This window comes from Acyrthosiphon pisum, chromosome A3, assembly GCF_005508785.2.
Source record: "Acyrthosiphon pisum isolate AL4f chromosome A3, pea_aphid_22Mar2018_4r6ur, whole genome shotgun sequence".
In the NCBI taxonomy this organism is placed as follows: Eukaryota; Metazoa; Arthropoda; class Insecta; order Hemiptera; family Aphididae; genus Acyrthosiphon; species Acyrthosiphon pisum.
Window position 1 is genome coordinate 17,318,347 of NC_042496.1, and position 13,490 is coordinate 17,331,836.

The following is a 13,490-nucleotide window of genomic DNA, read 5'->3' on the forward strand; positions in this document are numbered from 1 at the left end:
AATTCAACTAAAGCAAACATTTGCATGTTACACATAAACTGCAATATATTATACAACGGAGTCCTTCATATAGGTATATACATTATTTTAAACCATAAAAATCGCATGTAAAATGTCAACCAACCATGTAGTACGGGATGCAATCATTACTCTGGTATAACGAGTTGTTTTTTAATATTCAAATTAATGAATGCGTTTATTTGAAAAAAGGACTACGGACCGTAAAATATACCCTTTCTTCAATGGGTAGAATGTATCATCGAAACAATATGATTTTATTAATGATTTTATATTATTAAAGAAACAAATTAGTTTTTTTTTTATTATTAATTATAATATTATTTTATTATTTTTATTACCTAGATCAGGGAATTCAAATTTTTTTATTTGGTACATAAAATTAAAAAAAATCTGCGATTATCAAAATTAATTGATACCTACATATTGTATTATCGCAAACCTTGTAATATTATTTCGATCGTAATAAACAATGATAGTCGGTTTCATAGTACCTAAAACATTCTTATAAGTATAGATAATGGTATAATAATGGAATAATAACTAACCGTTCGGAATACATACGCTCTGATACCTGGAAATCCGTAGGTACCATGTTACATCCGAAACGTCCGGTGCGTTTTCCCTGTGAAGACGAAATATTACCGAATAAAAAATAACAATATACAAATCCTAATGATAATTTCGCGAATTCACTAGGCGACTACCATGGTCACGACGATGACGTTGCTTGCATTATGAAGGGTTCTTTGCGATCCTGCGATCAGACGGTTAACAAAACGAAAACCTTGAAAATTTAGCCATGGTGTGGCGATATAGTGTGATGGGGTTCCGCCGGTTGGGGTAGGAGAGCAAGGGCTTGGTCCGGACCAAATTCGTCGAGGGTGGACCGTGCGAGCATTATACGATCAGGAATATGACGACGTGACTTCTCATGGGTATGTGTGTGTGTTAATGGTCGGAGGTGAATGTGGGAAAATATGTTTCGATTAGGAAAATATATCTCACATTTTAGAGGATCGCGGTGGGTCACGCTCGTATGCAAATACAACGCCATTACCCCGTACGTGCAGGGAGCGCAAGTGAAGTGAATGGGGAGGGTGGTCAACCCTTCATCCGCCGGGAACGATCAAGGTTTGCACTCAGACCAACGACGATGAGAATAAAACAGAGTGATAATATTTTATTTTTTTCAATGACAGCGCTCGCCCACAACTATATAGGTACAGGCGTAATCTTTCAGCGGTGGGGGAAGAAGTGAGGCAAACATAAGGTATCGCTTAAAAATGGATTAGAAAATGATTTACCCGAACCTACCATACGCACACAGCCCTACCACACGCACTGTCATCAATCCGAGTCGCGCATCACTGGCAGTGGGTCCCGAGGGGGTGTATATATATAGTCAGGGCCAGTGGCGTCCCCGGTCCGATTTCTAGGAGTGGGGGAGGATTGAACTCGATATAATATATACACTATACATATTGCTGGTCGAAAAGAGTACCTATAAGAGTAGAACGATAAAATAAAACGAAAATGACCGCGAGAGTCCTTCCTTTTGCCCCCGCCGTCTCACTGAGGACGTCACTGACTCTGACCAACGACAGTACATGACAACGAAAACACGATTTTATACGACAGCACAGCGACACAATAATATTATAAAGTTTATGTAAGTACGCGTTGGTGAACGGTCGACGACGTCTCCTGTCGTTGGTTCAGTAAACGTTGCACCAGACGGTGACCAGGTAGAACACTGCCAGTGAACGGGCCAGGCAGACGATCAGATGCGAAGTCTTGGCCGCCGTGTTGCCGGTGCCGCTGCCGCTCAGCGCGCTCGCCTTGCACCGCAGGTCCTCCGGGTAGATGTCGGCCACGGGCACCCGGGCCCCGCCGTTCCTGGGGTCGGCGCACGTGGCCCGCCGGGCCGTCCACTGGGCCAGCTGCGTCTCGGCCATGCCCAGGGTGTGCACCTGCACCGCCTCCCGGAGCCACCGGCGCAGCCACTGGCCCAGCCAGAGCAGCCCGCAGTCGCACTGCAGGGGGTTGTCGTCCAGGTACAGACCACCTGTGAACAAGAGTAGAAACGCACGCTGTGATGTCAGTTTTTAATAACATGATGAACGGGCTGATCGTTTTTACACCGCCATGATTATATTTTCAAAAACTATCAACCTTTAACAGATTTTTCATACATGGGTATAATTTGAAGTCGTGTACAAAATAATAATCGCGATTTAAGAAGTTTTATTTTTTTACCATTTTTAAAAAAAACCTTTTAAATGAGAGACAACATTAGGTATCTAAGCAAATTTGTTTTATTTCATAGAATATTTTTTTGTTGGATTTCGTAATTTGTGTGGCTGAAATAAGTCAGACCGGTTACGATTTATATTTTTAAAGTTCAAATTTCCATCCAATAGTAAAAAAAAGTAGGTAGGTACCTCCTATAAACATAATATTAGAAGCATTTTAACTAGTAGTGTTTTTCTATAAAAAAAACCCAAAACAACAATTGTTTATACCGTTTTCAGATGCCAGAACGATTTAAATTATCCAATGTTGTAAAACTTTATTAATTTTATATGGGTACTTATAATTTTCAGACTCATATTTCCGAACAACTTTTAAAATAAAACGCACACGGACATTTTTTTGTTTTGACTATAATATAATAATTGTTATATTAAAAAAGAAAAAATATTACAGTTGTGGAATTTTTAGTTTTTTTTTTTCATCACTCGTTCTTTAACAACATAGTTTTTTCATCAGATTAGGTGCCTACAACATTTACCATGGGAACGCTGTCCTCGTGAATGGTGGTGTTGGGGAGGTAAGTATGGAATATGAATCGTATCAGTGACCTGATGACGACGTGTCGAAATCGATCGAAATGTGCTTGGAACGTTATCAAATATAGCCATTGCTCATTCGTATAATAAGTATATATATTAAGTAACAATATTTATTTAAAGAATAAAATTATTTCTATCTGTGATCCACAAACAAGTCGCGCAATAATCGTTCATTATTAAATATCTTACATCTATAATAGTTGTTCGTGTTACTACATTTATTACCGTCGACCCGACAAAAGTTAGTTCTTCACCACGCGCTGTTAGTTTTTAACGAGTTTGAATTTTTCTATAAAACTCATAATTATTTTCTTGTAAATAACGACCTATATGCCATAATAATTATTTGTTTGCCTGATAAGTTTGCGTATTACACTATTAAATAAGTGCGATTTTATGGTGCAAAATTATATAGGTAATTGATTTTGTTGAAGACACGATAACTATTAAACAGCTCGTTTGATACCGTTTGGTAAACGGATTTTAATAAATTTTTATTAGTTTTGGATGGTTTAATTTTAAGATTTTTCAACAATCTCATTATATGAAAAAAATAATATTTCATTTCACTGTGCATATAATATAATTATGACGGGTGATGTGAATCCCTAAGATTCAAAACATTCAACAATACGATTGTATATGATTTATTAAAACCAGTATAGGTATTATTAAAAGTAATGAATATAGAACATATTTGTAGTTTAAGTATCGTTTTGAAAAATGCATGCAATTATATTATAATTATTATTACAAGATTTTTATTAATTTGATTGACATATTTTAATGTAGATATCAACAGTTGGTTTGAAAAATGAACTAGAAAACTTGAAAACATTACCTGCGTAAGTATATACAATTTTAATTTCGCTAGAATCTTCACTGATATATTTTTATATCAGAAGTCAGAAATTAATTTCCAACATTTTTAGTTGAATATCTATCGTTATGTATTTACAGCTAATATAATGTATTAGACTGAATTTCTTGATAAATATTTTTACTATGTAGGCGCAGATATAGAATATACAATACAATCGCTGTTATTCGTCGGTTTTTAATAAGATTTTTTTATTTGTTGGTCATAACAAGTATTAGGTGTTTTATAATACGATAAAAAATTCAATTACTTGCTACTTATGAATTCAAATAAACGGAAGTTTTTTAAAAACCCCAAGGTATTTATTGTACAAAAATCAACGAATAAGCATATTATTATTGAAACTTCATAATATTATACTGTATTGATTACCAGTTTATTAAACCGTATACGATTTTATACCTACGCTTATTTATTTTAATTTTTTTTTTGCAAGAGTTTAAAAACTAATATAACACTTAATAAAAAAAACCGGGCAAGTGGGTGTCGCTCTGATGTATAGTAAGTTACAAGTGGGTCACTGTAATGGATGGTGTTAAATTGGAATTCAATGATATAGAATATCATTGTACACGAAAAACGATTTTGATCGAAGATGGCCAGTTAGCCAATGATATTACTAAGTATATTTGACGATATTATTGTGAATAAAGTAATTTATTTACCTACTTACGTGAAACAGTGTTTTAAATTTACAATCGGTATAACTATAAAATTTGAGAATTGTATACATTTTTAACTTCAAAATCGTTTTTATATTTTAAATTTGATAAATGTTCTCAAAAATTACTTTAAATGCTTATAAAAAAATGTGTACCTATGTATTTTTAATAATTGTAACAATATATCAGGAGCCTATTGTATTATATTTTCATGCTTTTTGACCTAATAAATACAATTTTATTGATATTTATAGAGTTTAATTTTCGTTGTGCATTCGTTAATAAAATAATATTGTTATAACAATATGTGATTAAGTTTGTTGGTTTTGATTACTAGTTAACTTTATTTTGAATATCAATTATCCAACGTAATATATACTACCTATAATTGAAATTTGAATCGATATATTATAATATTATATTCTGCTGATAATGCGTATTATACTGTATAATAATATATAATATACATTTACATATTATATATAATATAGGTACATCATTTGTCTGAAAATGTAACCCTTTACCATCAGCATGGAATCCATTAATTAGTGAACTTGTATGCATGAAACGGATTTGTATTGACACTCTGACGGACAGTTTAGCGAGTTTTTTCTCTGTCTAAAGTTTATAAAGGTTCAAGGTTTGGGAATACTATTGCATTTATCTGTCAATCAAAGCGTAAGAGATATTTTTCTGACAAGTATATGATTTTTCGCTATATGAAAATGTTTAGTTTAATATTAATAAATTAAAATTGTTTTGAGTGATGGTCAAAATTATAGGGTTTAAAAATAAAACGCATTTATTATACTATTTGAATGCGTGAACCACCTATGACCTACATATTATGCACATTTTTACACATAGATATTGGTAAATCATTTAAAAGTTATTTTTTTGTTGATGGATATTTCAAAAACCTTTTATAAAAATAGAATTGAGTTTTTTTTTTAATTTTTTTAAATATTTTGCACATAATAAAATTAACTTGTTTATAATTTTTAAAGACTAAAAGATACCTAACTTAAATTTCTTTGTTATAATTTGTAAGCATATTAAGACGCATTGTGTAAGCTTTGAATTTTTTTCATTCATATTATATAGGTAACATTTACTTGCATTATTTCTCTGATTTATATTTATTATTTTCTGATATTTTTATGTTATCTACCAATTCATATTTTATTATTTAATAAATATTAATAGTAACCTCAACGCTAGAAAATTCCAGATTTTTAATTTAAAAATTAAATTATTATCATATGTTATTATTTATTTTAAACTTAAATCAGTTTAATATTAACATGTTTCTATAATAATATTATGTTCGTAAGGAATAACTAATAGCTATTAAAAACATAAAAATACCTATATAGTATATTTTTTGTTAATAAAAAAAATAAGAGTTCTTGAAATTTCAATTGATATTATTTAAATATTTAAATTTGACCTTTTCAAAAATACTCATTTAACTAATGATTTATTTTGATAAATTTGTCGTTGAAAATATATTAACATATTCTTTGCCGTGAAATGTTTATCACAGCATCGTCGGATAAGCTCAATACGTGACAGGGACGATGCATTGATATAAAATACGATTTTGTCTGTAGACTTTTTTTTATAGTCTTCATTAATAAGAGCAATAAAAATAATGGTAGACGTTTTAAGCTCGAGAAACATTGATGTTACTAACTTATTTTGAAAGCTCCCAAATAATGGCTGTGCATTGGTGGGAAATGTTTCTAAGGAATTTACACACGTCTTTGGCGTTTTATTCTACTGAATCAAACTATAGCCCATTATTTCAATTCGTTTTTGTTGTATTTTTTTTTTTTCATAAGTTTTTCTAAAATAATCCACACTATTAGTTAATATCAAAAAAAAAAATAAAATTGTAAAATTAATACGATAAAATTACGCTTAAACGTTCTTAAAAAAAGAATTGAAACAAAAAGTACATGAACCATTATATAGTTAGTCTACTTGCATTATATAGCCTTTGCATTATCATTTATTTTCTATAATTTTTAACGACTATTCTTTAGAATCATGTTGTCATGTATAACTCGAGTTGTATGTATCCAAAACTAATTATAATATTTTGTTATAATTTGAATTAAAAATAAAAGTACCTACGCATAAGTAAGATGAAATCCAAAGAATGAAGAAAAAAAGCGTTTTTAATTTATTTCTCTACCAGTTATAATGTTACTTCTATTTTTTTGTACAGTCTAAGATTTAATTGGTTATCTTTTAAGTAGTACGCTGGTATTATACCAATTCTGGTTTGTATCGAATTTTTTTTTGTATACATTATACAATATACATGTTTCGTTTTCAAAAATAATTAAGCCGTGTAATTAAAATTTATGCAGATAGTTGTGTAATGTAAAACAGGCACAATTTCATCTCAAGTTTATAAAATAATATTACAGTCTTTGTATATTCGAAATCAATTTCCTCAGGTTTTAAAATAATAATAATTATTTAATTTCGTTGGCCTATGTTAATTTATTGTGTAGTGGCATGGCACGAAATTTTAACGAATGTGTCTCCCATCTACGTCACCTAGCGTGTAAATACGATGTCAATGGAGCAAGTTCAAAAAATATCGGTAACTCTATCGATAAGGATTTTTTGCTTTGTCAATAAACAAAAACGATCTCGTTTAAAATAATTTGAATACGTTGACTTCACGGTGTCAGTTGAAATCGGTCTATAAAGCACCGACAAATTTAATAAACTAATAAATCAAAGTAATAATTTCCGATTTTTTTTTCCTAGTCTTATAAATTATGCATTTGTTATAAGGTTGAGTATGAAAAAAACATTTTTTGATTTTGTTTGTGATCCTTCAAAAACATATAGGTATGTTATAGCGTATAGGTATATTGTACCTATACAAAATGCGTGTATGGAAAATTGTAAAAGAAAATTATGAATAATCATTAATCATTATAATATCTATTATACTTCAATCATAGTACAATATTTTAAAAGTTAAAAAAAATTAAAATCTATCGAAAATCTGTTTACTAGGATAAATAGTTAAATAATTCATATAGGTACTGTATATATTATTACTATATTATAATATTATGAAGAACAATAGTTATTGATGTTTTAAAAATTAATAATTAATTTTATAAGTGTAAATCTATTCGAATATTATAATATAATATGTACCTACAACGAGCAAATTTGTGCTATGGTTCAAATACTATAAGTGCCGCAATATTGTATTAATATACTAACTAGTAAATACCTTTTACTAATATTATGCTATTAGGAATTGAGTAGTAGCTTACATAAATTATTAAAATTACTTATAAATTTAAGATTCTTATAATTTAATTTCTGATTCCAATGACATATTTTAACATTTGTAGAAAATAATAATTTTTGGGGTGATACTGAACAGTATTAATAAAATATTGATAGTTTTAATTGTGAGGTTGTGGTTATGTTTTTTTCAAAACAGTAAGCCATATAAATAGAATAAAATAAATCGAATGCGCTAATCCCTCAGGGTTTACTCGTAATAGAAATAGAGCCAAGAAGACAAGTTGTTTATGTTTTTAAGATTTAAGCATTGGTTTATTTTGAGCCGTTAAAAGCTCGTGCAATAAAACTGTCACAATTGAAATGTCTAGTAAAATATACATTTAACATTTCCCTCAATAATGACGAACACGTCTGTCCCTTAATCATACGTTACACTGGCACGATTATAATGAAAATTGTGATTGTTATCGGGCATGTGTCAATTGACCCGCCTCTAGTCATCATCGATATGAATAAATTATTAACAGTAAGGAATGAATATTACATTATACCTACTATTTTGATAATATTTTTTATTTACATCGACATTAGAGACGCTCGCACAATATAATATTCTCAGTATTAAATGTGTTTAACAATAATAATAATAATATGGTGAAGACATATTTTTAACTTGTCATTTCTACAACTCTTTGTGGTCGTATGTGTGTGTGTGTGTGTGTGTGTGTGTGTGTGTGTGTGTGTGTGTGTGTGTGTGTGTGTGTGTGTGTGTGGGTGTGTTTGTGTTTACTCATATCGACCAAACGGAAAAGCAAAAATACGCACACGTGTATAGAGGAGTGAGAGAAGAAGGAGCGACCGAAAAGAAAATCGCGGTGCGACAAAAAGTCGTGCGTCGGATGCCGTGGGGGGTGGAAAATATATCCTACCCGACACAGATGTGCTTTAATATAACCCCTATTCCTCACTCGCCCCAATGCCACCACATACTCATTCTTTTCAAGCGGCACTTCGTCAGCACTTCAGTTCACAGTAGCGAACACAGCCATTCTGGAGGAGAAACAAAAAAAAAAAATATAAAAATAAAATAATAAAAATAAATAAATAAATGTGAAAAAAAATACAACACAAACTTCCGCACACTAGCACTCTTGTCAGCCTAAATACTCGAAGTGCTTGGTACTTTTTTTCCTCTCTTAATTTTTTTTATTCCTGTAGACACACACATATACACACAAAAAATACCATTATGTTTGCATGGCATGAACAATGACCGGTCGGCAAATAAACCGCGTGTGACATTGTTTAAATTTATATACATATTATATTATAATTCTATGGTCACCCAATTTGCTCGAATCTCATGTTTTCTTTGTATTCCTGTCTTCTTTTATATTCCTTTTTACACTCGTCAGACCCAGCACAAACGTATATAAGCCGTTGTTTTTTTGTTTCTTTTTTTTTTTTTTAATGAACTCATTATGCAGCCAGGAACAAAACCATAAATGTAAATTAGAGTATAAATTTACACGAATGAGTAGCTAAATCATTATCTAAAATGTAGAATGTAAATCATGAGTCAGTATAAACATCTAATGAATGAAAAAAGAACACTGTCACCTGATAAAAATAAGGTACCTATGAACTATTCTGATAAATGTTGAAGTCGGCATACCCAATGAAAAGGACTATAATATAATATATCATATTTTAATAATACAATTATTTACTTTTCAGTGGTATTTAAATTTGTTGATAGTATTTTACAGTATAATAGAACAATTTAATAATAAATATGTAATTAACTTTATAAAATTATATTAGGACACATGTTAGACTTTAGAAATTCTAATGTTATTAGAATTGTGAAAACTGTGAAATGTGACGAGTAACGAATAGATTATTGCTTTGTCATAAGAAAATGTATGTGAAATTTAGAATACATTTATTAGGTATTAGAATTTATATATATTAGTTAAACAACGAAATTAGTTTTTAGTATTTCACACGTAAAATTAACAATTATATTATTATATAATATTATATGATATTCATACTTCATATAATATTACATAAAATACATATTATATTGTAAATATCAGCATTATTGTCACTCGGTCTCTAAAATAGGTGAATTGGTAATGGAAAACGTATGTTGGACCTAACCTTTCACAAGCTATAGAGATTAAAAAAAAATGCCTGAATGTAAAATATGTGTGTGGGAAAATATTTAATATATTATTTTATTTTATACAGTTAATATATTATTTTACCTATAAAGTTATAAAATTAATGTTTTATTCAGGTTGAATCATTATTTTAAGTATGATTTCGTACACACATTCATTATAATATGAGGTCAGTGTAAAATATTTAATTAAGAAAACACTTGCCTTTCAATATATTTGTCCCAGAGTTTTCCCATGTGGTGTAATTGGAATATATGGTCAGTGGATTGAACGATGTAAGCTTGTTACCAGTCAAATCCAATGCGAGTTTTGGTACGCCAACCAGTGGTAGCAATAGATCGGCAGGCAAATCTTCAATTGCAGTGTGCCGTATGCTGATTGTTAGTCGTTCACCGACCCCACGCTCTAGACCTGAGAATACCTGCCGGTCAATGAATTGCAACTTTGATCCCGTAATGGCCACGGATTCTAATTTGGGACCGCAGGTGTCGACTATTGGTCCCATTAATTTAGAACCTTTCACGTGAACCGATAGTCTGCGGATTGACTTAACAGCAGCGCATACGATTTGTCCAAGGTTGGGTCGCCAATCAGTGGCTAATGACCGGAGCGTGGACAACTTGGATAGTGATCCCACATCAAAACGATCTAAATAATTGAGTTGTTGGACTCGTAAATGCTGCAAACGGGACAAGCCCGAAAAACTTGCTTTGGTTATTGTCTGAAACAAAAGTATAAAAAAAAAAATGAATTATTGAGAGCGAAAAAATTTTTTTTCCAATTAATAATAATAGTTACTTAAAATGTATGTATTTTTTATGTTCATAAAAAATTGAAAATAGTTAAAATTGAAGGAATTACTTTTATAGGATTTGAAGATAGATCCAATGTTTTCAATGATGGTAATAATGACCAAACGTGTGACGGAGAAGAACTTAATTTATTGTCATTTAGGAACAATGTCTTGAGCCGGGTCAACATTTCCATTGAAGATCTGGATATTTTTTCTAATTTATTTTTTGACAGTCGAAGAGAAATTAAACTGGGAAGTGGTAAAGGTGGCGTTTCGATTAGCCCCGTATCTTCCAGGTTTAAATGCCTAACGTTTTGTACATAGTGGAAAAGTTCTTTGAAATTTGCTCTTAGGGTATTTGAAGACAAATCTAATGAAATAAGATTTGTGAGTCCAACAAAAGTGTTGTCTGGAATTATTGTCAATTTGTTATTTGCCAAACTTAAATTAGCTAATCTGGGCACATCAAAAAACGTTGTCCCATCAACATGATCTATCCGATTACCAGCCAATAAAAGATGTCTTAGAGTTGTACCAGTTTTCAATAATACACCAGCTGGCACTGCGAGTAATTCATTATTGGATAGATCAATATACTCTAATGGCGTTCCTGATAATACATCCCAACTTAATGTGCTTAGCCGATTCCGGGCTAAAGATAATACTCTAAGTTTTGGTAATGTTGCAAACTGTTCGGACGATAATTGTTGTATCTTGTTACCAGATAAATATAGTATTTGCAAAGAAGTTAAATTACTAAATGCTTTTGACGCTATTGATGTCATACCATTTTCGGTGATTGAGAGTACTTCCAAGTTCGTTAAATTTATGAACTCAGAGTTATATATTTTGGTTATCCGATTATGATCTAAGTATAAGTTTCTAAGTGAGCTAGATATAAAATACAACAATTTAAATGGTAAATCTTGTAAACTATTATGACTAAGGTCTAAAATCTTTATGTGAACGGGCGTCAATGAATCATCAATAGGCGTTCTTTCGATACAATTGTTGGATACGTTTAAAGACAATGGCGTTTTTGAATTAGTGCAATTTACAAATGACGTCATTCGCAATTCCTTCAGTTGATTTCCTTGCAAATCAAGACGTTTAAAATTTGGTAAACTGTCAAATGCCGATGGCTGAATGTATTCAATTTGATTATATGATAAGTCAATATTGAGTAGTCTTGGAAGTTCTTTAAAGGAATGTGACATTACTTCAATAATTTTGTTTCTAGATATAGTAATTGTCTGTAGTTGCTGTAGATTGGAAAACGTGTTTGGTTCTAAGGACATTAAATAATTTTGATTCAGTCTTACTTCACGAAGATCAGTTTGGTTAGGTGAGCTAAATGTCCTAGGAGCCAATACAGATATTCTATTAGACTCCAAGTTCAAATATTGAAGACTATCTAGCGAATGCAATGAATCAAATGGCACAGATGAAATATCGTTATTATCAAGTACTAACCACAACAAAGACTTGAGATGTCTAAGTATTTTAACTGGAAAGTTGTCGTAGTAAACACCGAAACTAATTTCTAAACTTTCTAATGATGTTGCTAAATCTAAAAATACGTCGGCATCTACGTAATGAATATTATTAAAAGATAAGCTTAATTCCCGAAGAGAATTCGTGTTCTTGAAAGGTCTTCCGATGAGTTCTTTTAACTTGTTGTTCATCAGTAGTAAAGTATCAAGGTGCCTGGCCCATTCTCCAAAGTCGTTTTCTTTTATTTCCCTAATGAAATTATATCCTAAATTTAAATGTGATAGTTTAGTGCAGTTCATCAATGCATGGCTTGGAATTTCCGTAAGGAGATTTCCAGATAGTGAAAGTGACCTCAAGCTTGATGACACGCCTGTGAAATCTGCTGAATCTAATTTATTGAGATCATTTGATGATAAATACAAAAATTTTAAATTTTCAATGTTCTTATTGCTGTAGGTATTATTCGTAAATTATTATGTTCCAAATCCAAATACTCTAGTATTCTTTCAAGGCCTTCAAATGTTTTGTGATTCAAATTTTTTAACTTGTTGTATGACAGATACATCCGAACAGACCGCAATCCATCAAATGCATTAGCATCCAGTGACTCTAATCGATTCATATCTAAGTGTAGATTTCGTACTTCTGAGCGACCACCAAACATTCGACCTGACCAACTCTCTAATCGGTTCATGCCAAAATCTAATACATCTAATTTAACAAATCTATTTGGAATTATTTTTGTCATATTTTCTATATAATTGTCTCGGATGTATAATCTGTTTAATGCAGTTCCAGTTTCTAATAGTGACAATGGAAAATCTTGTAGAAAATTGTTTGATATGCTTAATGTTTCAAGCGTTGGAGGAGTTCTAATATTAGATGGAATAGACGTGATCAAATTATTATCTAGATTTAGTGTAGATAAAGTTCGGAGTTTTGAAAATTGTTCTGGAAATGACATTAAATCATTTTCTCCAATAAACAAATGTTGTAGCGTATCTTGCAAATGATTCCAGTGCGTTTCCACAACCTCTATGTTATTTCTGTAATTAGAAACATATTAACGTAATTAATTCAAATATTAGTTAATTTGTGTACATATGTACGTATTTGATGTATATATTTATGGACATATAATAATCACCCGTGTAAATTAAGCCAATCCAAATTTTTTATATTGGAAAATGATTTAAGTGGCACTTTATCCAATTGGTTATAGCTGAGATCCAGGGCTCTAAGAACTGTGCCGGATGACCTGTAATTATTAAAAATAGAAATATTTACTATACATACTACCAGGCTGCCTAT

The 13,490-nt window shown here is 31.0% G+C and overlaps 1 protein-coding gene across 1 annotated transcript; it reads right to left on the reverse strand.

The window, feature by feature from the left end:
* Positions 1–371: 371 nt before the first annotated feature.
* On the reverse strand, positions 372–13,490 carry LOC103309814 (chaoptin-like). The gene is given in 5 exon segments (XM_008186250.3): positions 372–2,086; positions 10,097–10,613; positions 10,754–12,615; positions 12,618–13,225; positions 13,327–13,490. Coding segments are annotated over 4 exon segments (3,255 nt in total). The 5' UTR covers positions 13,144–13,225; positions 13,327–13,490; the 3' UTR covers positions 372–1,736.